This window comes from Punctularia strigosozonata (genome assembly GCF_000264995.1).
Source record: "Punctularia strigosozonata HHB-11173 SS5 unplaced genomic scaffold PUNSTscaffold_10, whole genome shotgun sequence".
Taxonomy (NCBI): domain Eukaryota; kingdom Fungi; phylum Basidiomycota; class Agaricomycetes; order Corticiales; family Punctulariaceae; genus Punctularia; species Punctularia strigosozonata.
Window position 1 is genome coordinate 1,106,217 of NW_006767442.1, and position 24,203 is coordinate 1,130,419.

The window sequence follows — 24,203 nt, forward strand, 5'->3', positions numbered from 1 at the left end:
GCGGTAGAAAAGCGGGGGCGCGGACAATGAGATGGGGTGCTGATACACGTGTAGGACGCATGTTTTGCGGCGACGGCGGCGACGACAGTACGTACGAATTTCTCGTGCGCGGCGCGTGTTCGCGTTAGCCGACGGTCTGGATTTTCTGCCGCTGACGGAAGCTTTTGTTGGTCACTTCGCGGTTTCTCTAGCTCGAACGAGCGCCTGACATCTCACGATGCCATTGTACATCCTTGCTGAACCATCCAAAGTCGCATATATCAAGATGTTGGTATAACGTTGATGATTTCTCCGGGGTGCCGTGACTCTCGCAACGACGGAGCTTGTGGGCGTCTTCCACTGCCAGTGCTCTGCGGCGAATGTCCAGGAAAGGCAGGAGCTCAGGGGTGTCGTATACTGGGGTTAGGGTCAGGTCAACGATGGATGGATGTCATTGAGGATGATGCAGACTTCACGATCTACTGTCGCCTGCTTGTCAAGATTGCATACCGAACGGCTGTACGAACGAGCTGCTCAATGCGACTGATGCCACCCAATCAGTGCGATTCCTGTACCGATGAACGAAACTTATCCCAAACGACGTACCGGCCTTTATTCAAAGGATGCACATCTGGGCCTTCTACCAGAAGCTAGACATCACGGTACGCAGCAGCGGCTGATGTGGGTGGATAAGATGGCCAATGAACTCGCAATTCAGATGGTGGACGCATGTAGAAGGCTTCCGGCGCCAAATACCTATAGATCCCACGTCCCTGCCCCGCATGCGCACTCGTGGTCAGACCAATAGTCGCGAAGAGGTTGGGGCTAAGCCGAATATCAAAGAAGGCAATTAGGTTACTCTGGCCGTTTGTGGGATGCGGCATGCTGTGGCGTTCTCGCCTGCAGGTCGATTCAGTTGTACGTCGAAGCATGTCGTCGACCCTTGCCTCGTGTGAGGGGGATCCGGACACAGCTGATCGATATCATCGACGAGGACCTCAGGCCTCAGCGCCTCGTCGCCTCATGGTGCGATAGGTCTCGCTCACAAGCACGGGGCTCGCCGCGAGGCCAGGGTTTCCCCATATTCGGAGGGGGATACGCCGAGTATAGCTCGCACCAAAACCTACCAGCTTCTGCGACAGTGTTGCTGTGCACACATCGAGTCGTTTTGACCATGAATGACTCGCGCTTAACGCTTGCATCAAGCCCAGAGTGCAGAAGAAGGGGAGAAGGTAGAGTGGATTGCTTGATCAAGTTGGCCGTGTGCGCGAGCAGGCTCTGGGGAGCAGCGCCAGCCCTCGTATGGGCTTCGATTACAGAGCCGCCGTCGACGAGGTGTTCTACGCGCCTCCGTGCAAAAAGTCAATCCCGAGTTGCGTCTCTCTTATGAAGAAATCCAAGATGTAGTGAATGCTCTGAATGAAACGTGATTGGATGTCGGTAATAGCGCTCAAGCAAGCTTCTGAAGTTCCGTATACGCGTACCGAGTTAGGGGGCTGTCCTGATGAGGATGCTTCACAAGGTTAGGGTTAGCGCGTCTCTCCTCGCACCACGTTCCGAGAAATGTCGATGAACCCATTGAACGGTTTATTCAGGCTCTACTATCGCCTCGCGGCCGAGACACCTTACAAAATCAACCGCCTCCCAAAAGGTCTGCGGAATGTGCGGCCGCGGTTCGCAGTGGAGGTTAACCCGCCGTGGTATTTGCGACATTTCTTCCTCGTGGCCACGTTAGACGGCCTCGTTGTGTGCGTATTATGCCCTGTTTTGCATGCGAGAGACAGAGGATGATTATGCTGTAGAAACTCCACCGCATGAAATACAGCGGTGTCATGGGATCGGTGACGTGGTTTGGCTGGACGCAACCAGCGAAGAACGCCTCCCAGTCCCCAAAAAGCACGAAGGAAGAAAAGGGCGACGAAAAGGGCGACGCGGGCGTGCTGTCGTCTTTGAAGCAGACACCTTGGCTCCCCGATGGTTGGGAGCTCCGACCAGCCTTCCAGCGCGGCGCTGCGATAACGTTCCAAACCGCCTTCGGTCTCATGCTCTTCACCATCCTCTACGCGGGCAAACGTACCCTAATCCGCCGCCTCACCATATTTGACGTACCCACGTCGGGCGCCTCCCAACCGACACCTGTGAAAAGCACAATCAACAACAATCCATACCTCAAGACTCGGACGCCCCGTGCGCCGACCCCCGCTAATAGAGGGTCCGGTCAGCTGGTCTTCCTCCAGACGGCGGGAAACGGGCCGGACGACGGTTATCTCATCCCTGCAAGCAAGTGCGAGCTCAGGCACTGGTCAACGAAAGATGACGTCGTGGTCGTAGTGGACAATATGCCCGGCGCGTTCGCAATCCAGATGGACAGTAACCCGCGCATCTGGCAGGCAGCTGCTACCGCCAGCCCGGCCTCAATTCCAGGGTCAAGCTCGAGTTCAAAGTTGGATTTTGTTAGGACCGAAGAGATGCGAAGGATGGGCACGAAGGAGGCGATCGGGTTGCTTTCGCGTAGCTGGCCCGGAAGAAGGATGGCTCCTTGAACGTGTTGTACGCGTCGCTCGCCTTCGCCATTAGGTTGCTGAATGCCATGGCGTTTTCATGATACGTTCTGATAGGTATGCCTGTGCATGTTTGCGCCTTGCGCTCGTTATCGCGCATTCGTGGGAAGCGCTTCGCCATCCTGGAGAGGGGCCACGCAGGATGCCTCTAGTCGATCGTCCTCGTGAGCTGCATACTTGTGCACAGAGGATGATATCACTCCCCTAGCCCAGGGTTGTGTCCACTTTGCCGACCGATGTTCGCTCGCCGCCTTCGCTACTCCGCATCCCGAAGTCATGCGCTCCAACCACGTCGACGTGGTGGCCTTTCAGGTGAGCATTCCAGGATTTCGCCGCGGTGTACGAAAGTCGATGCATGCCTCCCATAGATGAGTTATGATTGGCTGAGAGCCAACGATGAGATAAGATAAGGCTCAGATGCATCTTCACAAGGCATGTATTGCGCGTGTCCGGTGCAACAAAGAACATGCAACATCCTGGCAACGATTCACAGTATGAAAGCTGGCATTTTTGCTCTCTTCACTCATTCTTCGAAGAGCGAACGCGATTGAGCATTCGGAAATGTCAACCTTCAAGTTACCATATCCTTTCACGTTCTTCTATCCGGCGCCCTCAAGTCAACGGCCTCTGCCGAAGAGAAACACCCGATTTTACCTCCGCAGCGTGATTTTCCAAGTGAACGAGAAGATGTCTGTGCCGCGCTGCTACGCTAATTCGGACGTAGGTCGAAGATGAGCTATATCGCATCCCTCGGCGCACCTTCGAGCAGGATTCGGGGGTATTCAAGACCATGTTCAGCCTTCCGCGCCCGAGAAACGGCAAAGAAGAAGGCAACACTGATGACAATCCGATCCGGTTACAAGGGATCAAAAAGAGGGACTTTGAACAGCTGCTGAGGGTGATTCAACCGAGGTACCTTTTTCTCTTTGTTCACAATGTTATTTACGCTCTGATCTCCGTCTGCTCTAGTTTCCCTTCCAGCGGCGGAAACTTGACCATCCAGGAATGGCTCGTCGTTCTTGAACTCGCCACGATGTGGGAGTTCGCCGGGATTAGAGTGAGAGCCATTGAGGCGCTGTTGGTACTTCCTATGGATCCAGTGGAGAAGGTCACAGTGGGTTTTCAGTACGACATCAAGGACGAGAGATGGCTCCCGCCCGCATTGAAGGCGCTCGTTGAAAGACCCAAATGCCTGACCTTGGAGGAAGGAGTGAAACTTGGCTTGGAATGCGTCATCAAATTGGCTCAAGTGCGGGAGTCGTACCTGCTAGGCTTCACCAGCAGCGAATGTGCCCAAATTATCAAACGAGTATTCTTTCCGGACGCGAACGAAATAAGCTACAAGAAACCAAGGCTAAATCATTGATGACACTTATGCATGTATATATTAGACTTGATCTACAGGCAGGCTATAACATGTAGTACACTCGGGCTCTTGTATGGCCGTAGATTGTCATTGCACAACTATGTTGTCTTATTGACGTACTTCACCTTCGCGCACTGATACATTCAGGGTGATTTGGTAGGCCGAAGGTGGCAACTATTACCACTTCGTCAGATTGTCCGTAGCTCCCCGAACAGTCGTTGCGAATTTCTCCAGGAGTATCCAAGCCGCGCGCTGGCCTCGCAGCCCTTGATAGCATCCAACGGCCGATGCCGGTATGCCAGGGATTACTAGAGGCTCACAGATTGCGCTGCATCGGGCATTGGTAGCAATATCCTCATGCATATCTTGCCGCTGTTCAAGAACCCTTCAGCGTGCAGGAGGCTAATTTTTAATTGAAGGTATACGCACGTCTGTGTCGCTGCTAGCTGAACCGTCCCATCTCTCCTAGGGTTTCTCGAATTCATGCCTGAAATCATCGTAGGTTTGCTTCCCGATGATGGCGAACATGACTCGTTCGAAACTCCGTCCAAAGCGGTTGCCGTCCTCCTTCAGCAGCTCCCGCCAGAGACGCGCAACCGTCCGAACGTCGTTCTTGAAGACCCCCGTTCCGAAACTGCCCAAGACCACATTCCGTACACCCTGTTGCTCGAACAGGAAGAGAATTCTTGCCATCCTCTCCTTCATAGCCTCCGCGATACGAGCTTCCTCCGATTGTCCTCCAACGCGACCAAAGAGCGTATTGCGAGCCACGCCGGCATTCACAGCCGCGCTCGTGACAGACTCCACCTCCAAAGGTTCCAGCCACTTTCCGTCATCCGCTCGAAAGAGGACGACACCGGGAGTGTAGATCATGGCGTGCGAGTAGTATCCGCCTTTCTGACCCCCGGGCTTCTTATGATTCTTGTAGAATTGTTGGCCGTTGGACGACATGAGAGACGGGTACAAGGTAGAGGAGCGCGCAATGGACTCCTCTTGCGCTTGCGCCCCACTCAGGAAACCACCTCCAGGCTTCTTGGCGGAAGCGAAGTTCAGAATGCCTATGCGCTCCTCGGCCGGGGTTTGCTCACGTAGCAGTCGCGCGCCTTCGAGAGTCGAGATCTCTATGACAGAGAACGTAGGGGGACTAGATCGAGGTTCGTCAGGGAGCATGGTCTTCCATGAATCCAGAAAACTATCCGGGGCATAGTATCGCGTATCCTCAACTGCTAGAGCTTTCGCAGCCGCAAGGGAGTATGATACGCCGTCAAGCGTGTATGAGCCTCGTTCAAGCGCCTCGAGGGTAGATTCCGCGATTCTTCGTCGCTCTTCACGGTTTGGCTGTGATGTCTGTGTAGGTGCCATGTTTGCTCCAGGCAAATGACGCTGCGGGGCGTATATTACTTTCGAGGCCAAGAGTCAGCACCGTGAGGGCTTGATCATGAGCGGTGATTTGTGACTCGGCGCGTCACGCAGTGCGGGTCACTCGCCAGCCGACGGCGAAGGTCGTGTTGAGCACCGGCGTCGATGTCCCTCCGTTATGTTCAGCATATACTCTACTCAGTGGCGATAACGTCCATCAGTATACACCTGTTGAACACCCGAAAGTCGGCGGAAGCGACGCGTTCTCAGCTCCGGGCCCAAATCTCCGTCCTCGAGACGATCGCGCAAAGGCTGCGCTCTGGCGAAGACGTGTCAGACGCAGAAATCAGTCGACTGCAACGATTGCTTCGCGCGAACGAGGTCGATGCATTAGAATCTACGAGTACTTCCGATAAGGATGAGATTGGGTGGAGAGAAGTCTTGTTGGGTCGGAAACGACGTGAAGCGGAACGGCTGAAGACCGAGGAATTAGACAGACGCGACATGGAAAGAGGTCCGTTGCGGAAATATATCCTGGCTTTTGGGCTGCAGCTCAAGAGATATGCAGTGGAGGCGTCGATCCGCGCAGAAGGCTGACACTGCGTTTTTCTACCGTTGCCACCCTCTTGTACGCCTAGTCTCCCCAGTCAGACTCTCGATGCGCAGTGAAGACAATCGTTCACACGCATACTCGGGTCTCTACACGCTCTTCAACCAGCATAGCAGTTAAACCCAGGCTCCTATCCAATATATGACTACGCTAGATTGAAGACTCGGCGGATTTCCCCTGTGAAGTCGTGATCGCTCCTTGACGTGGTCTCATGACCGGCGCACCAATAGCAGCTACGTGCACAGCTGTTGCAGCTCTGTTGTCGGTCGACGATGGTACGGCTTCCGAACGCTCCGTATGGACCTCCGAATGCGCTACCGAATGCCGAGCTCGAGTGCTGACCGTCATCAACCGCTTTCGGCGATTCTGTGAAACTTTCCCGCACTTCCGCGAGCTTCAGGGCGTACTCAAGCCCTAGCTTCTCAATGTCCTCAACATCAATAGGCTTCGCCCTCCTCGCGATCTCGTTCAGGGCAGGAAGGAGCCACTGGTCGACGCTGAATTTTTTTGCCAGAACGACTTTTCGTACGGCGTCGATCGCAATCGCCGATAGCTCACGGACAGCGCGCGCTCGTATTTCGGCGAATTGCCACATCGTGGACAGTTTGAGCACGGACACCCATTCGTCGCAAGACAGCTGAGGTGGTCCGGACGCGGAGGGTCTGGCAACCGATTGTGAGCGAAATGTTCAACCGTCGGATTCTGGGAATCATTACGAGTGAAACATGATTTTAAGGAGCTGTTCAAAATCTTCAAGCTCGATGCCTTCCAGTCGGATGGGATTCTCGTCCACAGTACCTTCCGCAGCTTGTCCCGAGTCCACCGGCGGGATAGGGCACTCAAACATGTGCCGGAAGACCTCCGAATTCTGCTCGAACTGATGCCTGGGCAAGCAGAACAAAACATCCTCCACCTGTTGATGCTTTCAAAAGCGGAACTCCGATCTTGGTTCTGACATTACTGACCAAAAACACGACGCTTCGGAAATAGAAGGTGCTATGACGATGCGGCCGCCTGTCCGTGGTTCCAGAAACGCCTTCGCGATTCATATCCTATGGGGATTGGGGGGACGTCGTTCTTGAGGGTCGAACCGGAGCAGGTGTACATGGATGGCAGCAGTCGTGGCTGCTTTATGTGGTGCGCGAAGGACACCTCCATGCAGTTTTCATTTACCAGCCCTTCACCCCACAGATGGCTTCTGCAGCCTTGCAATCCATGCTCGAGGCCATACACAGAGCTGGTTCGAATATCCATTATCGTTATCGCATGATCTGAATGTACGTCATAGCGAATCGACTCAATTTGCTAGTAATTGTACAGACCGAACAGGAATCGTATTTGACCACTGAAGTCGTACGCTATCCTCGACTGTTCGACACAACCCGAATGTCGACCGCAAGCATAGCATCTGCCTCCATTTTGCGTGACATGTGTCTTGAAGCCCTCTCTTAACTGCCCAATTTTCAAGGTGTAATCCCACCCTAGCTTCATAGCCTCTCCAAGAACAAGTGGATCTGTCCGGCGAGTAAGCTCGTTGATGGCTGGCACGAGCCACTGGTCGACGTGGTACTCTCTTGCGAGGACGATCTTCTCGACCGGATCTTGGGTCAACAACGCAACGCGGTCAATTGCCTCGTTGCGAATGGCCTCGAAGTCCCACATGGTTGCGAGCCTCAATACAGATACCCACTGGTCTTGCTCCAGGACGTCGCAGCTAGCAGGTTGTCTGAAGTGTACACGCTTGGTGAGCCAAGGACTCATAAGCTCGCAAGAAACGGGCTAACCTCGGAAACATCACTCGAAGCAGTTGCCTGAAATCATGTTTCGAGACGCCTGGCAAGGGTAGTGGTCGATCATCGCTCTCTCCGTCGATACTTGAGGGGCCTACGACAGGCAGAGCGAACATTCCTTCAAAAACGGAGGATCCCTTGGCGAAGTGTTCTCGGGGTACTTTGAACAGGCAGCCCTCTACCTGGCCTCCCCACTCCGTATGAGCGCCCCCACTATCATCGATGGAACTCGCGCTCACCAGGAAAGTTATGGTTTCGAAGTAGAAGGTATCATCCCTTTCGTATGCTATCGAGAGCGAAGGGGGCGCCAGACTGGTTATTTGGGTGTCGCGCACAGGGCTTTGTTCCGTGGGGCTGGTCATGACGATGGGCGGGGCTCACCTGCAGGCGCAGGGACCAGGTACTTATAAGTAACTCCGTCCCGGCTTCCGCATGGCTTCTCCATCCCAGAATATTGTGTTCACAGTGTTCGGCGGGGCGTTCTCCCAAGAATACAAATCCGTCTGTTTCTACTCCCATGAGGTCTCACATTGATGTGGCCCGCGAATACGCTATTATCGAAGCCTATCGCCGCGAGGCTCAAGCGTCGAAATCGGGCACAGCCACTGTGCTCGGTGGTACCCGACACCAGTTCCTTGCTCACCAAGTTCAGTGGGGACGGCGTTCCGTGACCGGGAGTCGCAAACTGATTGGAGTCAATATCAGTGGCATCGGGATTGGTTCGGCTTCATGCATATTGAACATAATCTTTTCATTGACGAGCGCAATTGATCACAGGTCTATATTGGATTGATCCATGCCTGAACCATACAAGATCCGGGGGCGCGGATGCATGGCGTCGGCCCTCATTTGTACCAGCAAATGGACGCGTATGACCTAGTTCAGCTTACACTCCCTCGGTCCGCAGTGACACCTCCGGTTGCCGTCGTCGTGATTGACCGCTTTAAGCAGACACAGTACTATGAGGAGTGCGGCCACCGATGGAAACAAAGTTCTGTAGCTTCATAGACCTCATTGTTCTCACATGACCCGGTTTGAGCAGTGGCTCCAAAGCAGTCTTCATAAGCATGGTTCTCTGCAACATCAACCTTAGCCCTCGGGAACCTTGTCAACGTCTATACTTACACAACCAAGCGGTACCGAAGGAACCCCATCACGAGATACACAACATGCTCATGCTTCACAAGACCGTAAGTCAGACATCTGTCGCGCCATCGCTTCGTAGCTCATAGCTGTCTCCACAGTTACAACGTGAACGGTCCAAAGCGGAAGAAGAGGAGCATACCCTCTCGGCTTACGGCGAACTAGACGAACAGCCCTTTTTGTTTGCTCGGTTATCATTCACGCGAACGCGTCACCGGCGGCGGACCGCCACCTTGATGGCAGCTACGACCACGGTGCGTTCGGTTTACATACAGATCAAATTTAGATGATAATAAACTACATCTTATTCTTCGTCCAGGGCGCAGGCACGGTTGGGCCTGCTGGCGAACCCTGTGTTCCTGAATCACCAGACGTCGAGGCCTTTTCATGCTCTGCTACTCCTGTGACGTCAAGCCTGTCCGACGTACCGGGGAGCAATTTGGCGCCGGAAAGTGCGCGCCCGACGGAATTGGATTTGTATTGGCGATCGTTCATAGTCCAGCGCCCAACCTCGAGCTCGCCGTCATGAGGACACCTCGGAACCGCAACGTTTGGCCTCTAAGATACTGGGATCGTATCATCGCATATGCCCTTCCACTCGGTCGAAAATCGTCTCCAATGGCCATCATTATGAACCTGCATGCACTACGATATGCCACCGCTCTTGCTATATAGCCGCGATACTTCTCCAAATAGATTCTCCATTCCCGCTTTCCATCCATGTCACCTGTCTTGTGCGTGCTAAGTCTTGTGGTCTGTGTATCCGAGTTGTCATACTTGATAGCGCATAGGAATGTACCGCGACTTCGTAAATATCGCACAGAATGGTGCTACGTAATTATAATATGACTGTTCGGAGTAATGCCAGGGCAAGCACAAGAAGGTCATAGAACGCATAACGACACCCTTGCATGTGGATTCGGACCGGTAGTTGCTCACGCGCACGCGTCCGGGGATCGTGTATTGCAAACCCTCCATCGCTGCTGTACACTGCTTCATTATTCATTGTTCAAAAAACTATAGAGTAAATGACGCTGGCGGTATTATTCGAGGAGCTCGGCAATGCCTATAGAGTAGATGGCGCTGGTGATCATGCACTGATGTAAGGCATCTCCCGAATCCAAGCGCCCTTCTCGAGCGCCTCCACCGCCCTCCACGCGAGCTGCTCGCGCCTGATCCACATACGGGTGGTGCCGTCGCCCGGAAATCCGGCGTTTCCCTTCTTCGGCTTGTCGCTCATGGTCGAGCCCACCAAGGCGCCGACACGAAGCAACGTCCACTCCAGATGCGGTTGCGCGAAGACGAGATGGCCCATGGCGACGAACTCGGCCCATGCTTCGCGGTCGACTATCCGGATTGCGATGTTGCTGGCCAGCAGTGTCACAGCATTCAGATGGTCTGAAGGATGCGGCAGGGCACAGGTGGAGAGCGCCACGTATCTTGTAGCGGGAGGATGAGCGTGCTGAGCATCGATATCGATTGACGTGAATCTCTCACCGTTTGATGCTTAACTCGTCCATGAGTCTCACCACTGTCTCCATCCCTTTGGTGATCGGTAGACCCGCAGGGTGTTTACCCGCGTAGGCTGCATGAATCGTACATCAGACTGAAAAGCTGGTTCTTTGAGATATCAGGGTGACTTACGTCCAAGCATGTTGACTACAGCATTGGAGCCGAGCAACGTTTCCCGCAGCTTCTCCACATCCGTCAGCTCGCCAACGATGATCGTTAAGAGGTCGGATTCCGAAAGGTCTGCGGGGATTTTGCTGGGCGACCGAGTAAAGGCGCGTACGCGGTATCCGCGCGACAAGAGGGCGCGAAGTGTCAATAAGCCGGTGACACCTGTCGCACCGAACAGGGCAACGGTCGTAGCGTTGGTGGATTCGTTGGCTGAGGACATGTTTAAGCTTGGGGTTTGGCTTCTGTATATTGAGGTGGGCATCCAGAACACTCGATTCTTTATAGCTGCCATCCTCCGCCTACGCGTTCTCCTGGGCCTGCGTCCTCTCGCTGAGACATTCGTATCTTGCGTTTGTCAGCGCATCTTTGAAACGAGAAAGATTGCAAAGAACGAGCGTCCGAGTCGGGTGGTAGCACAAGGGAGCTTATGCATGCATATGTCGTTGAGAGTCAGTCCGACCCACAGCTCGCCGACGGTGACCATCGAGTTCTGTTGACTCAGGGGACGCGCGTTTGCGGCGAGCAGCCTTTCGATCCTGCATTACGTACTCGCATCCTGAACACAGTCATCCTGAGCACGATTGAGCCCGCACGAACAACATCCGTACTGCTGAAAACGGTCTTGGCATTGAGAATCGCGATGACATCTCGTGGCGTGAACTTGATCTTTGGCGGCGCCAACATCGGAGAGCGATTCACAACGGTCGAAGAAGTGTCTTCGGTCCTGTCCAAGCTCAAGGAGAAGGGAATCATCCGAATCGACACCGCTGCTAGATATCCCCCTACGAATCCGGGGGCTTCCGAAAAGTTGATTGGAGAGGCGCATGCTGCTCAACTTGGCTTCGTCATCGACACCAAGGTCAACGTGGCCGGAGATGGTAGGGGGTCATTGAGCGCCGAAGCTATTGCGAAGTCTATCGAGGAGAGCCTTGGACGACTCGGGGTGGACAAGGTGTTAATCATGGTTTCCGGATACATACTCCGTGTTTCTCATACGCTGTGATTGTCATCAGGTCAACGTTCTGTACTGTCATCGTCCGGACGATGCTACGCCTCTGAGTGAAACGGCTGCTGCTTTTGACGCGCACTTCCGGAAGGGCAAGTTCAGCGCAGTCAGTATCTACGTCTCCTGGGATCAACGACCCAAGCATTAACATGAGCACCATTGCAGTGGGGAATCTCGAACTTCACTCCGGAATCGGTGAACGAACTCTGCCGAATCTGCGTGGAGAACAAGTTCGTTAAGCCCGCTGTCTACCAAGGGCAATACAACGCGCTCTGTCGAGGCGCGGAGGATAAGCTGTTCGCCGTGCTTAATGAGCACGGTATACAATTCAACGCTTTCAGGTTCTTGTCTTATCCCCCCCAAACCTACAACGACTGCGCTGACATTGTATACTCTCCTGCAGTCCACTTGCTGGAGGCATCTTGACCGGGAAGCTCACGACCGGCGGAGATCTTTCAGACTCACGCCTACAAAGCGGCAATGCTTTGGGAGCATTCTTTAGGAGCCTGTACGACAAGCCTGTGATCCACGCAGCGATTGCTGAGCTTCAAGAGGTGCTTGATTCCCAAGCCTTGTCGCTGCCTGAGTCATCCATACGATGGCTCGCCCACCACTCGGATTTACGCCCTGACGACGGGATACTTCTCGGCGCTAGCCGGGAGTCGCAGATCGAGACCAGTATCAACGATATCGAGAAGGGGGCCTTGCCCGACACGGTGGTGGCGGCATTCGGAGAAATGTGGAGGAAAGTCCAAGCGGCCTCTTCTTGATCGTGTTACGATTTAGGAAGTCAACACAAGCGACCCGGATACATTGTATGCAAACATTATCGGATACATGTACATTATACAATTGAAAATATGATATAAGTATTGCTTTGCAGGACCTAGCCTACAAAGCGAGTCGCCCAACCACGACAAAGTTGTGATATGAATGGTGGCGAGCGAGATTCGCGCTACGTCCTCTCCATTGTCTTGTTGGAGGAGAGGGCCCTCTGAACGAGCCTCGCAGGCTTTTCCAGCCTGAGTGACAGCAGCGGTGGTTTGTCCTGGGGTCGTTGCGGGCTGGACTGCGCGCCATCTGCCCCCGATGCGTTGGTCTCGAACGCAGGGTCAAAGAAGATGTATTGACCATCGGACTGGCGTACGCAGGTCATCTGAGGTCGACCGGCGTGTTTTTCGCCCATTCCCGTGGGCGGTTCATACGGCGGCTATACGTTATCCAATCATTAGGTATATTATCGCGCAAAGAACTATGTTGAACTCACGAATTCGTCTTGCAAATCCACTCGCTCGTCCGCAGGGTACACTTCGTGGAGCGTTGCATAGGCGGGAGGCGCTTCGTCGAGATCGACGTCCAGCGACGCCCTCCAATTCTCGATGAAGTGCAAGACGGACGGACGGCGCGGCATGCGCTTCCGCGCGACGCAGCCAAGGCGGCGGCGCTGCTTCCAGTCGTCGCCGCGTACGGCCTCTTCCCAGCAGAGCGCCGCAAAGGATTCGAGGGGTGCGGAGAGCAGCTCATCGTCGAGGTCAAGCGTCTCAAGGTCGAATTTGTGCTCGAGAAGGGTGCGGTCAATGGAGCTGTACACCGTTGAGCTGCTCGATTGATTGCTGCTGGACGTGGTCGGGCTGGGCGGGACGGAGGTCGCGTCCGAGTAGCTATCGCTGTACGACTGTACACGCAGAAGTCAGAATACAGGTTGAGCACGATTATAAGTTCGGCACTCACCATCGTTACAACGGTGAATAGGTTCGGATTTGAGAGAGGTAAGGGGAAAACGAAACGAAAAGGACGACAACCGGGAGGACGAGGCCCTGTTGTGTCGAGGCACAAATGAGCGGAAGACTGTTGAGGGGCTCGAAGCGCCACTCCTCGTTGCTTTATGCACATCGCAGATGGAGGCCTTTTTGTCTTCAGTCTTTTTGTGAACACCGTGACTGCGCGACAGGGATGCTTCGCGGTGCGCGAAAATGTAACAGTCACGCTATTACGTGATGAGCACCGTTGTTCGTATCGTCGGACGCGGTGGATCCTGGTCGTTGATACCGCGAGTCAGGACGAGAATTGTGCCACAGGATATATTTCCGATGCATAAACACCTACGTACAGATTGCGCGATGAAGAGAGGGGATAGGATGCGTGACTCCACTCACGGTGACCATCGCCGTGACGCGGATTCCCAGACGTGCGGAAGACAATTGAATGAGAATAAGATGCCGCGCTCTGTACGTGTCTGTAGCATCTCAGGCATCATTGCTACCGCAGACAAGCCTTGAAACAATAGCGACAGTACTTCGGAGCCGTCGAATCTCGTCAGGTCGGGCGTTCGTCGAGGAGATCGCCGACGAAGCCGTAGGACATCACGTGGACATCAAGGACCAAGATTCTTTCCCAGTTCCTTCCCTTTCTCGCAGATATTCCCGCACACCACCGCCCGCCAAATACTTTGATACCTTTGCTCGCCAGAAGCCCAAGCGGATCGTGTAGACGACAGTTTCCCCCAAAGCCCGTTGTACATGTCATCCACCCAGCCACATGCACATCAAGTCATGCTGTCGACGACTTGGCACGTACCACAGCCACACCTGGCTTAAGTGGATGCCCGGACCGTCTCTGCCTACTCTTGGTACCAACCAGTCGCTGGATGGGTATATGCACAGGTTCTGTCCTAACTCCGCTCCCCTCGGGCGGCATAAACTTCCAAAGATAAGCAAGGCTCGCTTCTATCAGACGGTGATATCCGTGCGGATAGTCACACACAAACCTAGTCCGCAACCCTCGGAGGGCCTCAAAAGCCGGGCTATGGAACGGTTCGTGCGGGAGAGCGAAGGTTGGCACGAGACCTGACGTTCCATTGGGCCAAAGCTATCTGTAGCCCCGACAAGCTAGCACCTTAACTAACAGCCTCCCCGACTGCGAGAGGCCGTCCTTCGTCCGGCGTCTCACAGCTCTGGTTATCTATGACATCCCGAGTGGTATAAAGCCGGGGGGATGCGGGGTGTCAGAACCTTCCCCGACGATCGCTTCCCACTTGCGCACATCGGTTCAACATGGTCAAGCGGGACTTCACTTGGACGTCGGAACGGCAAGCGGTGACGGTATGGACAGCTGTGGCGCCTGCGATTGCGGCGATCGTTGCTGCTCTACTCGTGTTGGGATTGAGCGTCAAAGTATATCGCAACCCCCACACGCGCGGATCCTTGAAGAGGCAGAGCCTGCAAGTCCTCATGTCGGTCCAGGCTGCCAGCATCATCTACAGCGCGACATACATGTGAGGATCCAGTCACAGTTGTTCCTCGCGCGACGCTCACGTCGGACAAAGCGGCGAGATGTTGATCACGGGCCCTACGCACTGGTGCAACGCCTGCATCGTCCTTACGCTATGGGCGAGCAACTATATTGACTTCTGTGTGATGTTGATCCCGGTCAACCTTCAACTTGCGCTAGTCCACGGCGTTCGTACCGAAGGCTGGGCGCAATGGTATATGGGTGGCTCCTTCCTCGCGGCAACCATCATATCTATTCCCGGAGGTATGTCCCCCGCGCACCTTCGCCACGATCTTGAGTTGATCCCATGATCTCACTAGCCGTCAAGGATGTTTGGGGCTGGGATCCTGAGTCCCTCATCTGCTGGACAAAAATCACCGATGCAAGTCAGCGCAACGCGTGGCAGATCGGCGCGTTTTACGCCTGGCAGCTGTTCACGATGGCCGTTGCTTCGATCTCGACGCTCGTCGTCATCGCGCATCTCTTTCGCTACGCGCGCACTATGGAACACCGGATCGTCGCCGCGCACTCCACATCGACGGGCGGGCAGCATATTGTCCGCGCCGTCGCATGGCGCGTGATCGTGTACCCGCTCATCCTCATTTTCACAAATTGTGTCTCGGCCGCTGGCAACTTCACGATCACGTCAGCGGGGGGAATTCTGTCTGGTAAGCGCTCACAGCTGCCGAGGCCGCGCTTGGTGCCTAAAGGGTATCAGCAGATACAACATATAACCTCTGGATCGTATCCGGCATTCTATATGGATTAATGCCTCTTAGCTTCGCTCTCGTCACCCTTTTCGTTGAGTGAGTCACTCCATATCAGCTTACGCACACGTTCCGCTGACAATGATTCAGCCCATCCTTCAATCACGCGATCCGCGGCCTAGCATTCAGCTGGTCGCCAAGCTCCTCCACTCGCACTTCTCGCAGCGTCCACACGCACCCCAAGCCTCCTACTACTATCGAGATTGAGCTCTCGCGAGTCGTTACCGTGCATGATGACAGTAAACAGCCCATGTCTGCCTCTCCGACAGGCGCCTTACGCCCCGATGCGGAAACACAGCCGCGCAAGACGTCGGACTCGGCGCCATCCACTCGCTCTTCTGACGACCTCCCACACAAGATGCCTTATCCGGATCCCGAGCTTGGCATCCCGAATTGCGAAATATCCACGCACGATGGACAAGCCGACCTTTCGATGGATGTGCTGCGCGCTATCTACTCGCCGCCGCCGACTCCGACCCCGCCGGACGTTCCGCTGTCCGACACATCCCACCCTCGGACACGTCGGCATTCTTTGTTCCCGCATTCCGTCGTGAGCGCTGCTATGCAACGCGGCCGCGAAGCACGGACACGACTCCGCAGCCACCTAAACCAATTGTAACCTTAGTATACGCCCCTGGTTGGCTGACATTGACCTTAGCTCAATGAGTATATACATTTCTTCTAGAAGATAAGAAAGGTATGAACTTCTGTGGTATCGTACTATATGTAGCTCGCGATGCCCAAATGCACGTATAATAAATGGGAGTGAACTCGCATATATAATAATACAGCGACCGTACCCATTCGAGTACGGCGAGAAACCATGAAGCACCACGTACTAATGATATCGCATACCTGCAGCCTCCGAGGCCCACAGCACATACAAGCTGGATAGTCGTGATGCCGTCGCATTTGCCAGATCATAATAGCGACGACACAATACAGGCCTGCTACGAAACGGCGAGTCATGCAGGTCATTTGCATATGTGATATGTTTTCATCAGATGACGCTCATAGCGGTCTGATTCTTCGTCCTAGTATCCGATGCATGCTCTACCGCAGTGCGAATTTCCGGGGCCCTGGCACCTCGAATGGCATCGATCTTCGCGAGCGCTTGGTTCAACTGGTCGGTTTGGTCGCCCACCGTCTCAGCGTTGATTACGTCCAATTCCTGGAAGTTGAGGATGTTTCCGTTACAACCAAGTTACCGCTAGATACTCCGCTAGATACTAATGGTGCACATACCGCCTGAAGTGTAGTAACCGTGCCGCGCTATGACAGAAGCCCGGTGAGACAAGGTCGTAATGAACAAGGGGACGACACGACGGCCCACCTGTGCCTGCTCGCACCACGCGCTGAGTTTCTCTGCATCTGCAACGAGTGAATCGTGGATATCGGCCACTCCAGGTAGGAGGTCGATCGTGGACAATATCTTCATACCGTCGGCAACATGAGCGCGGTATACCTTTGAGTAGTTCTATGGCACGTCCATCGCCCAATTTCAGCACGGACGCAGAACGCGGGCAAGATGAAGACATGACATACGAGAGCGACGCGGCATATCAGGCTTTGAAGCTCGGCGGAACGTACTGCATGTTTGAGGGCAACCTGCATATTGATCACAATGTCAATACGTGGGAGTTAAAATATGTTGTATGTTGCGGATTCACCTCCTGTTCGAAGTCACTAAGTAATGCTGGAGCGCCATTGGCCTCAGTCGGCGTAGCAAACCGGGAAGAGCTTTGAAAGACGTTCGCTCCCAAAGCGATGACAAGGGCGAAGCTTCGGAAACCAGCGCTGAGATCGGTGAGATCGTGAAGGGCTTGATATAATGTTCCTAATAGGAGAACCTATTCGAACATAAACAACGAGGAAGTAGCGCATGGAATGTGCCTCACGAGGTTCTCTTCGCGGTCGAGCTTGTTCAGCTGGTCGTTGACATCGGCTAGTTGTTCGCCTGAAGAGAGGGTGTCAGCCAATGAGATACATCTGATAACCAGCACCTCTCACCCGTTGGCAACTGAGCTATCGCCTTCGAGAGACGCGCCTGAACCTGTACTCTCGGTCAATCCATGCTAGAAATAATGTGCAGTCACAAAACGGTCACCTGTTCCGTAGACTCCTTTGTCTCTACGAAATATTTCTCTTGCGCCGCCTTCATCTCGTCGGCGGCGCGCTGCTTGTCCTTGACAACAGCCCGTAACACCTCGATCTCCTTCTGACGCTTGTCAGTCATGTTGTCGAGCGCGTGGCAAACCTCGTCGACGAGGTCGTGTAATTGCGTGATCCGGTCCGCTGCGCGGTCGACTGAAGCCTTGCACATCGCCACGCATTGATCGACTCTCTGCATCATATGTCCTACTATGCATCCACCCCTAATGCAACGCGTGTTGCATTAGGGTTATATCTCCCTCAAATCGCTTTGAAATCGTCTAAAAGTTTGCCAGTAGATAGCCAAGATGCTATAGATATGTCATGCAGCGTCTCAAATATTTTGGTTTAGCCTCAACTCTGCCAGAGAGATGCCGGCGAGACGAAGTGAGCACCAGCCAAAGTTGCGAGATCATCACACGCGGTCACGTCTTGCCGAGGTGCCGGAATAGGACAGGCTGGAACGCAACGCAGGGCTCAAGCGGCTCAAGCCAATCAACGCAGGCGGAGTTTGAACTCACCCGTCACGCCAACACCGTCCTTTGTGTTGAACCTCCTCCTACAGCAGCACTACTATACCAATTGCAAATCGGGATAGCGTGGCGGATAGTATATAAGGTCATAAGCACTACCAAATATTTCCATAAAATTTGCGCTACCGATCCAGCGAAGCGAGGCCGTGGAGTACTCGCGACATGTTGCATCAACTCACTCGAGCAGTTCTAATGTTTTCTGTAGCCCGAACCAGGCCTCGCTCCCACCTCAGCTCTTACATACAGTATGTATAGATGTATGAGAGTACATAGAATTTTTTTCCAGACGAACGGCTGAGCAGGGAAGGAACGGGAATGGGATTTGTGTCGATGTTGCATTAGGGGGCGATGTTGCATTAGGGGTGGGTGCATAGTATGTTCCTAGCGATCGTCCGAGACCGCTGCTCAGCTGACATGCCTTCCATGTCTTTCTCCATCGCGAGGTCAATGACGTCAGACACAGAAACTGGAATCCATACCCACGTTCAGCACTTCCCAAGCAGCCTAGATACAAAAAAATACTCACATCTCCATTGAAGGCTTTGCTTGGTCAGAGCCTGATGCAGAATGTGACTCCTTGTTGGGAGTACAGGGATCGGGTACGACTCACGTCTATGTCCGTATAAACTTGGGAGAAGGCAAGAGAAGCGGCATTAACGACTTGAACGACGGTTGCTCGGAAGTCGCGATCTTTGATGTGCTGGAACCGTCCGTTCTCGTCGGGTGCAAGCTATTGCCCCCCAGCCGTCTCAGAGATTTGTTTACGACGTGGAGGTGATGGACTCGCCTTGAGTTCGGTGACTCGGGTTATCAGCTTGAGCCTGCAGAGAGCGGCAATGACCAATGTTGGCGGCAGAATGAGCTTGTCCCTAGTTGACGTCGGCGTTACTTCCTACCGTCATCCTCAGCACCAGGAAAGAATCACCATGGTATCTGGTGCTATCGGGTTTCATGGTGTCAACTTTTGAAGACGATGCTTGTCAAGGGACCCACCCATGTCGTACGAATGTAGTCTTGGATCTCGTCCTGAACAACCCGCTTCCCTGCGGATGCGTCCTCAAAAAATGCAAGCGTTTGGCCCGACATGTTGTTCCGTTGATTCAGCTCCGGGTGGATGTGCAATTTCAGGTTTATCTTTGCGTATTTATATTCATGAAGCGTTCTCCCAGTGTGTATGTGTTTTGGATGTTGCGCAACCCTCCTGATAGTCAAGGCACGACCCGCTGCTTGACGGGAGTAGCGTGAAGCCGATGATCAGGTCAAGGAACCTGCAAGCCACTCGGTGGTGACGAATCACCGATGTGTATGTTCACCGTACGTGTACAATTGCTAAGAGCATCTGTAGTTGGTGCCTGGCCAAAGAGGTGATGTCGGAGGCGTACCTACCGGTCACGCTTTCCACAAATAAACACTGCGAATCCCACGCCTTCTCGCCAACATTATCCTACATTATCGCGGCCGGGCGGACATTCGCCTGGAGCATAACGCGGCGTGTTCTAGTTCTCTCCAAACCGCGCAAATAGCATGTCCCTACTAAATATCAGCTGATCAGGAACTCGAAGTTGGCATTTGCGGATTCTTCGGATTCAAATGCCTGCCTACCTACCTCAATCGCCCAATTGCCATTTGTGATCGCATGCTGGTGCTTGACGAAGTGCTACCGTTAATGTGGAAGAGACCAAGAAGAGACCACATCTTCCGCGTCCGCGGTGGACTCAAAGGCCTTGCCCAAAAAGGAAATCCTCCCATAACCAACTTGAAGCCCCTATCCACATCCGACATTGTATGCTCGTTTATGCCCAACACCGCTGTATACGCATACCGCTCTGAGCCTCATTCGACGATGACCGAACGAATTAGTACTACTGCACCAACTATAGGCGACAAACCGTGGTATCATTATCCCGTCGGCGATATTCCAGACGACACCTTGCGCCACATTGTTTCCAGCTTCAATGAACGCTTCAACCAGGCCGCGCTTTCCTCACGGGAAAACTACGCCGCGAATACGTTCCTGCCTGCGTACAATAAGGTCGTCCGTGCCTGGGAGCAGGAGCCCAACATCTATCCCACTCAGCTGCCCGTCGCCGAAGTACCACCCTATCCGGCCACTCCCCATCCATCGAGGATCGAGTTTTTCCGGGTGGTCTACGACCTCCTGGATCGGAAACCCACTTGTATTGAAGAGTGAGCCTTCATCGCCCCTAAACTCATTTGAAGCAGCCTTCTCACATTTGTAGGACAGTCACCTGAATGCCGAACTGGCAGCGCAGCGCGCCATCGAGTGGTTCGTGGAGTGCAAAATTCCGCATGTCAATGGTCCAGAAGTCTCCCTAGAGATCAAAACATGGGGTGCAGATGAGCTGTCAGTATCTCCCGACTATGATCTTGCCCTGTCGCACCATGGAATTCATTCCTTAGTTTTCAGATACAGGCATATCTGGGGCGCAGATGGGGAAGGGCCTCTGGGTCGTCTCCGCTCCGTTGTAGGGAAATCGGTCTCGATTGACGGCATCGAGTACAAAATCCATGCCTGCTTCACTGCGACTGAGGACATTGATCCCGTGTACGAGCTACATGCCGTGGATAGCCCGCAGGATAAGAGATACGTCCCTCTACCGGAATTGGAGAACCTGATGGGACGGATTATACTCTGATTGCATATCCATGCATGTCGCCGCGAGAGGACGTTACATGCACGAGCTGCGTACCCTAGATGACCTGCAGAAGGAGGAGATTTGTTCTCATGCCGCATAGGGAACACGATGAATCGGACCGCTCATCGATTTCATGTCTAGGCGAACTTGATGTGTAGCCGAACGTATGTTCTGTCTCGCGTGCCTGGGCTCTACGCCGCGTGGTCTTTGCTAAGGAACATGGCTATCTCGTTCGAACTAACCCGACCGCGCCTTGGTCAGCTCGGAACCTGCGAAGGTTCAAACCGAGAGGTGCCGAGAGGTATTAAAAGTAGAGTCTAGTGGAACGCATCCATTTGAGAGCGCGCAAGAGCCAGGTGCATCGTCAGTGTAATTCAAATTTGAATAGTATTAAAACTGAGCAGCGAGGATGATTGTCCGGGCAAGCGAGCACGAATTAAGGAATACCTCCCAGTCCATTGTTTCCATAACCCGATGCTCCACCTACGACCTTAGTCGACCCTTCCGGGGCCGTTCCGTGGCGACCACAGCCTTCACGACGGAGTGCCAGTCACTTTGCACCCAATTTTACAAACGTCCTCCTTGAAATCGTCCTCCGAGCTACCATCTGCGACGCGGCGGATGAAGCCGTAGTTAGGAACCTCCGCAAACTCGGCAAGACTGGCACGAGCAATAACCTCGGCTCCGGTCGATGTACTGGTACAAGGCCTCAGCACGTGTTGTGGATCAAGATTTGCTCTACGCACGTAAGGATAGGGATCCCAGAGACGTAGGCGAATGCTCCGACAAAGGCGAAGAAGGCTGCAGTACGCATGCTTGGCGATGAAAAACGGGGTAATGAAGGCGATAGCGGATGTATATGCGCGTAAGATAGTAGATAGACAACTATAATCAACGTGTCAGTGATAGGGCGGCTCATAAGTCGAGAGTACGTACTGGGCGAGTATCCCAGTGAGCTCACAGAACGAATGCGAAGGAGAGCTACGATCTGCAGAATCATGGCCGTCCTATACGATTTTATATACGATTGAACATAGTTATGCTGTCGATGATGCTGGCTCACCCTGCGGTAGGTGGCTTACGGAGGGTCGATTGCCCTGTATCCGGCGCCAGACGCTAGGACAGCGCTCGCCGTGCGATAAAGCATAACGACCGGCAAACTGCAGGGTCATGCTCGATGGGGACGCAGTCCAGGGCGTCCCGCGGTCGGCAATGTTCGGAACCTACTGGAGCTGTGGAGGCTTTCTCGTGTCCATGAACAGTCCGGGAAAGACATGCGAGCTGTCCAAAGTCAGGCCGATGGAAGTTGCCAAAATATGGGTATGGCGCAACGTCTGTGTCCGTAAAATGATTGTACGAGCATCATTCAGCAACTGTTCTGTGCCATATATCATATCGCTGCGGGCGTACTAGTCATCCGGCATGGATGTGGTCTGGGTCTTGCGGCGATCTCGTTCACGTTGTACAGCGTTCCGAGACAGTGCTGCGGAAAGTGAACGGAGGATCGTACGCCACATATTGACGTTGTTCCTAGATAATTCGGGGTCATGGTGAAACAGGGCCAACGAAAACAGAACAAAGCTCCAGGAAGTTTATTCTCATGATTTCCTGCATTTTGACCACGGATCCACCACATATAATCGCAGCCGTCTGTGGATGAAGGGGAGTGTACGTGAGATGGACATGGCCTCAGAGGTCGGATCCGAGGCCTTTCAGTCGCTCGATCTTTGACGGGCTTGTGGATTCAGGCCTAGTGAGTGTCGGTCATGGTCAGAGAGCAAGTGCACCTGAATGGCGTCGCAGAGGATCAAAACAATGAATGGTTGAGTTTGATCGTCTGAAGCTGGCCAGATCCTTAACTGGATGCGAGGTCATTCGGAATATCTTGACCTTACCAACATTAGGGTGACATAGGCTGAATGCATGGGACGGAGTTCGCGTTATGTACTCTTCAGCTTCCGCAATTGGGTCCAGCTCCTTTTCGCTGTCAAGGCCGTCGGTCGGTATCGTCTATCTCGTGAATGGTCGTGCGTATGGGAAGCTCTAGAAAGGTCGTGGATACGAGGGCTTGCGGCCCCGGGTTGATCTGGTGCGCTCCACACACAAATTCCCACCAATCCACGTCGGCACGCTGTCGACTGCACGAGTGGCGTACGTGCAGCGGCTGTTCCGCTACCGGGACCTCGTCGGCAATCTACCTACCTACCTACCTACCTACCACGGCGCCAACCTCGAACGGCGTTTGACTTGGACCCTCGCGCCTCGGTCCCATACCGCGTTTCCTTCGACAATGCTTCGCGTGAACAACATACCGTGGTATAAAACGGCCACTGGCCGACTCTCTGACAAGAATATATTTGATATCACCTTCGACTTCTACAGACACCTTATCCATTCCGAGCATGCAGTACACGCTCATCGGCTCGCCCATGGCGATGCAGTCACGAAGCGGTCGTACGACACCGTCACGGCTTTGTGGCGTTCGGATCCCTGGAACAGGGAATACCCTTCTTCGCTGCCAGTCGGACCTTCGAAGGAGGACAGGTCCAAATTTTATGACATGGTCTATGAAATATTCGATCGAAGCCCCACGGTCGTGGTTAGCGCTGATCAGTGAGCCTCTTTCCGTGTTAGTCCCAATCCATGCATGCTGAGATTGCCTCCTTAGCCACTTCGACATCCTATTCGCGGCGCAGCGCGCCCTCCAGTTTTTCCTGTCTTACGAACTCCCGGCTTTCAAAAGCGATATCTTTATCTCGAGGCTTCAAGGGCAGGCTAGCACTGAGGCGTCAGTACCTCTGGTTTCTCCCGAATCTTGCTGACTTTTCGTTGCAGGATCAGAACGATCGTTGGCCCGGAATTTAGTCCTCAAGGGGGGTTGCGCATTCAGCAGCCACCTGCGGAGACGGCTCTTGGACGACTCAGATCCGTCGTCGGGGCCCAGGTCGATGGTGGTGACAATATCTACTACACGGTAACCGCGTGCCTCACTGCGACTGAGGACGTTGAACCCGTGTATGAGCTGCACGCTGCGGACAACCCGAACAAGAAGAGATATGCCTCTTTGTCGGAGCTAGAGGAGATGCTAGGACGTCACATCGGCTAGTCCACAGTATCCTATGAAGAACTTGTCATGCGTTGACAATCTATGTTGCTTGTCCTTTTTGTGTTTTGCCCTTATAGTTGCGAATCATGTATGCATGTCCGTCGACTTCTCGACGATAAAGTGGATGTTACTCGCGTTCATGAGCTGCGCGGTGAAAAGGACCCAGAAGAGACGACATATACCCTTGCCCCCCCCCCCCCCCGACCCGACCGACCGACGACGACG

General features: G+C 53.8%; 15 protein-coding genes across 15 annotated transcripts; 8 read left to right on the forward strand and 7 right to left on the reverse strand.

The window, feature by feature from the left end:
* Positions 1-554: 554 nt before the first annotated feature.
* PUNSTDRAFT_54143 (uncharacterized protein) lies at positions 555-1,349 on the reverse strand. Its single transcript, XM_007386166.1, has 2 exons — positions 698-1,349; positions 555-641 (listed from the first exon to the last, which is right to left on the reverse strand). The coding sequence occupies exons 1-2, from the start codon at positions 861-863 to the stop codon at positions 637-639; spliced, it is 171 nt and encodes a 56-aa protein (XP_007386228.1). The 5' UTR covers positions 864-1,349; the 3' UTR covers positions 555-636.
* A 171-nt stretch (positions 1,350-1,520) lies between these two features.
* Positions 1,521-2,415, forward strand: PUNSTDRAFT_54144 (uncharacterized protein; the record flags this gene model as incomplete). Its single annotated transcript, XM_007386167.1, has 2 exons — positions 1,521-1,727; positions 1,805-2,415. Coding segments are annotated over exons 1-2 (648 nt in total), but the record flags the coding sequence as incomplete, so codon positions are not given.
* A 686-nt stretch (positions 2,416-3,101) lies between these two features.
* PUNSTDRAFT_136585 (uncharacterized protein) lies at positions 3,102-3,906 on the forward strand (the record flags this gene model as incomplete). Its single annotated transcript, XM_007386168.1, has 3 exons — positions 3,102-3,215; positions 3,265-3,452; positions 3,510-3,906. The coding sequence occupies 3 exons, from the start codon at positions 3,102-3,104 to the stop codon at positions 3,904-3,906; spliced, it is 699 nt and encodes a 232-aa protein (XP_007386230.1).
* Positions 3,907-3,926: 20 nt separating this feature from the next.
* Positions 3,927-5,268, reverse strand: PUNSTDRAFT_145255 (uncharacterized protein; the record flags this gene model as incomplete). Its single annotated transcript, XM_007386169.1, has 2 exons — positions 3,927-4,278; positions 4,336-5,268. The coding sequence occupies one exon, from the start codon at positions 5,266-5,268 to the stop codon at positions 4,372-4,374; it is 897 nt and encodes a 298-aa protein (XP_007386231.1). The 3' UTR covers positions 3,927-4,278; positions 4,336-4,371.
* A 162-nt stretch (positions 5,269-5,430) lies between these two features.
* PUNSTDRAFT_105917 (uncharacterized protein) lies at positions 5,431-6,253 on the forward strand (the record flags this gene model as incomplete). Its single annotated transcript, XM_007386170.1, has 2 exons — positions 5,431-5,779; positions 5,834-6,253. The coding sequence occupies 2 exons, from the start codon at positions 5,431-5,433 to the stop codon at positions 5,860-5,862; spliced, it is 378 nt and encodes a 125-aa protein (XP_007386232.1). The 3' UTR covers positions 5,863-6,253.
* PUNSTDRAFT_25128 (uncharacterized protein) lies at positions 6,246-7,952 on the reverse strand (the record flags this gene model as incomplete). Its single annotated transcript, XM_007386171.1, has 3 exons — positions 6,246-6,537; positions 7,660-7,847; positions 7,905-7,952. Coding segments are annotated over 3 exons (528 nt in total), but the record flags the coding sequence as incomplete, so codon positions are not given.
* Positions 7,953-9,898: 1,946 nt separating this feature from the next.
* On the reverse strand, positions 9,899-10,708 carry PUNSTDRAFT_72868 (NAD(P)-binding protein; the record flags this gene model as incomplete). Its single annotated transcript, XM_007386172.1, has 3 exons — positions 9,899-10,247; positions 10,306-10,393; positions 10,453-10,708. The coding sequence occupies 3 exons, from the start codon at positions 10,706-10,708 to the stop codon at positions 9,899-9,901; spliced, it is 693 nt and encodes a 230-aa protein (XP_007386234.1).
* A 420-nt stretch (positions 10,709-11,128) lies between these two features.
* Positions 11,129-12,264, forward strand: PUNSTDRAFT_72050 (aldehyde reductase; the record flags this gene model as incomplete). Its single annotated transcript, XM_007386173.1, has 4 exons — positions 11,129-11,440; positions 11,502-11,600; positions 11,660-11,835; positions 11,898-12,264. The coding sequence occupies 4 exons, from the start codon at positions 11,129-11,131 to the stop codon at positions 12,262-12,264; spliced, it is 954 nt and encodes a 317-aa protein (XP_007386235.1).
* Positions 12,265-12,449: 185 nt separating this feature from the next.
* Positions 12,450-13,387, reverse strand: PUNSTDRAFT_136590 (uncharacterized protein; the record flags this gene model as incomplete). The annotated part of the gene is made up of 3 exons (XM_007386174.1): positions 12,450-12,704; positions 12,762-13,169; positions 13,226-13,387. 3 exons carry the CDS (start codon positions 13,385-13,387, stop codon positions 12,450-12,452), a joined length of 825 nt encoding a protein of 274 aa, XP_007386236.1.
* A 1,160-nt stretch (positions 13,388-14,547) lies between these two features.
* Positions 14,548-16,150, forward strand: PUNSTDRAFT_46155 (uncharacterized protein; the record flags this gene model as incomplete). The annotated part of the gene is made up of 5 exons (XM_007386175.1): positions 14,548-14,768; positions 14,820-15,028; positions 15,085-15,432; positions 15,486-15,570; positions 15,622-16,150. The coding sequence occupies 5 exons, from the start codon at positions 14,548-14,550 to the stop codon at positions 16,148-16,150; spliced, it is 1,392 nt and encodes a 463-aa protein (XP_007386237.1).
* Positions 16,151-16,175: 25 nt separating this feature from the next.
* On the reverse strand, positions 16,176-17,854 carry PUNSTDRAFT_127390 (uncharacterized protein; the record flags this gene model as incomplete). Its single annotated transcript, XM_007386176.1, has 8 exons — positions 16,176-16,702; positions 16,777-16,803; positions 16,865-17,008; positions 17,077-17,139; positions 17,202-17,381; positions 17,430-17,488; positions 17,542-17,584; positions 17,639-17,854. 8 exons carry the CDS (start codon positions 17,852-17,854, stop codon positions 16,532-16,534), a joined length of 903 nt encoding a protein of 300 aa, XP_007386238.1. The 3' UTR covers positions 16,176-16,531.
* A 706-nt stretch (positions 17,855-18,560) lies between these two features.
* Positions 18,561-19,697, forward strand: PUNSTDRAFT_54147 (uncharacterized protein). The gene is made up of 6 exons (XM_007386177.1): positions 18,561-18,681; positions 18,742-18,772; positions 18,826-18,945; positions 19,003-19,154; positions 19,209-19,544; positions 19,602-19,697. Exons 4-5 carry the CDS (start codon positions 19,052-19,054, stop codon positions 19,418-19,420), a joined length of 315 nt encoding a protein of 104 aa, XP_007386239.1. The 5' UTR covers positions 18,561-18,681; positions 18,742-18,772; positions 18,826-18,945; positions 19,003-19,051; the 3' UTR covers positions 19,421-19,544; positions 19,602-19,697.
* A 361-nt stretch (positions 19,698-20,058) lies between these two features.
* Positions 20,059-20,872, forward strand: PUNSTDRAFT_136593 (uncharacterized protein; the record flags this gene model as incomplete). The annotated part of the gene is made up of 3 exons (XM_007386178.1): positions 20,059-20,402; positions 20,461-20,580; positions 20,644-20,872. The coding sequence occupies 3 exons, from the start codon at positions 20,059-20,061 to the stop codon at positions 20,870-20,872; spliced, it is 693 nt and encodes a 230-aa protein (XP_007386240.1).
* A 447-nt stretch (positions 20,873-21,319) lies between these two features.
* Positions 21,320-22,521, reverse strand: PUNSTDRAFT_121854 (uncharacterized protein). The gene is made up of 5 exons (XM_007386179.1): positions 22,283-22,521; positions 21,936-22,206; positions 21,809-21,879; positions 21,619-21,757; positions 21,320-21,568 (listed from the first exon to the last, which is right to left on the reverse strand). Exons 1-2 carry the CDS (start codon positions 22,506-22,508, stop codon positions 21,989-21,991), a joined length of 444 nt encoding a protein of 147 aa, XP_007386241.1. The 5' UTR covers positions 22,509-22,521; the 3' UTR covers positions 21,320-21,568; positions 21,619-21,757; positions 21,809-21,879; positions 21,936-21,988.
* A 625-nt stretch (positions 22,522-23,146) lies between these two features.
* PUNSTDRAFT_121855 (uncharacterized protein) lies at positions 23,147-24,090 on the forward strand. The gene is made up of 3 exons (XM_007386180.1): positions 23,147-23,485; positions 23,541-23,660; positions 23,708-24,090. Exons 1-3 carry the CDS (start codon positions 23,163-23,165, stop codon positions 23,976-23,978), a joined length of 714 nt encoding a protein of 237 aa, XP_007386242.1. The 5' UTR covers positions 23,147-23,162; the 3' UTR covers positions 23,979-24,090.
* Positions 24,091-24,203: the final 113 nt, after the last annotated feature.

What these genes read in the sequence shown, in the direction of transcription:
- PUNSTDRAFT_54147 (XM_007386177.1), top strand. Translation starts at nt 19,052, where the DNA reads ATGACCAATGTTGGCGGCAGAATGAGCTTGTCCCTAGTTGACGTCGGC. An exon ending in AATCACCATGGTATCTGGTG is followed by an intron (nt 19,155 to 19,208) that starts CTATCGGGTTTC and finishes CAAGGGACCCAC; the next exon opens with CCATGTCGTACGAATGTAGT.
- PUNSTDRAFT_121854 (XM_007386179.1), bottom strand. Translation starts at nt 22,508, where the DNA reads ATGTGGTGGATCCGTGGTCAAAATGCAGGAAATCATGAGAATAAACTT. An exon ending in ACATCCATGCCGGATGACTA is followed by an intron (nt 22,207 to 22,282) that starts GTACGCCCGCAG and finishes TTACGGACACAG; the next exon opens with ACGTTGCGCCATACCCATAT.
- PUNSTDRAFT_121855 (XM_007386180.1), top strand. Translation starts at nt 23,163, where the DNA reads ATGCTTCGCGTGAACAACATACCGTGGTATAAAACGGCCACTGGCCGA. An exon ending in GTCGTGGTTAGCGCTGATCA is followed by an intron (nt 23,486 to 23,540) that starts GTGAGCCTCTTT and finishes TTGCCTCCTTAG; the next exon opens with CCACTTCGACATCCTATTCG. An exon ending in GGGCAGGCTAGCACTGAGGC is followed by an intron (nt 23,661 to 23,707) that starts GTCAGTACCTCT and finishes TTTTCGTTGCAG; the next exon opens with GATCAGAACGATCGTTGGCC.
- PUNSTDRAFT_54143 (XM_007386166.1), bottom strand. Translation starts at nt 863, where the DNA reads ATGCCGCATCCCACAAACGGCCAGAGTAACCTAATTGCCTTCTTTGAT.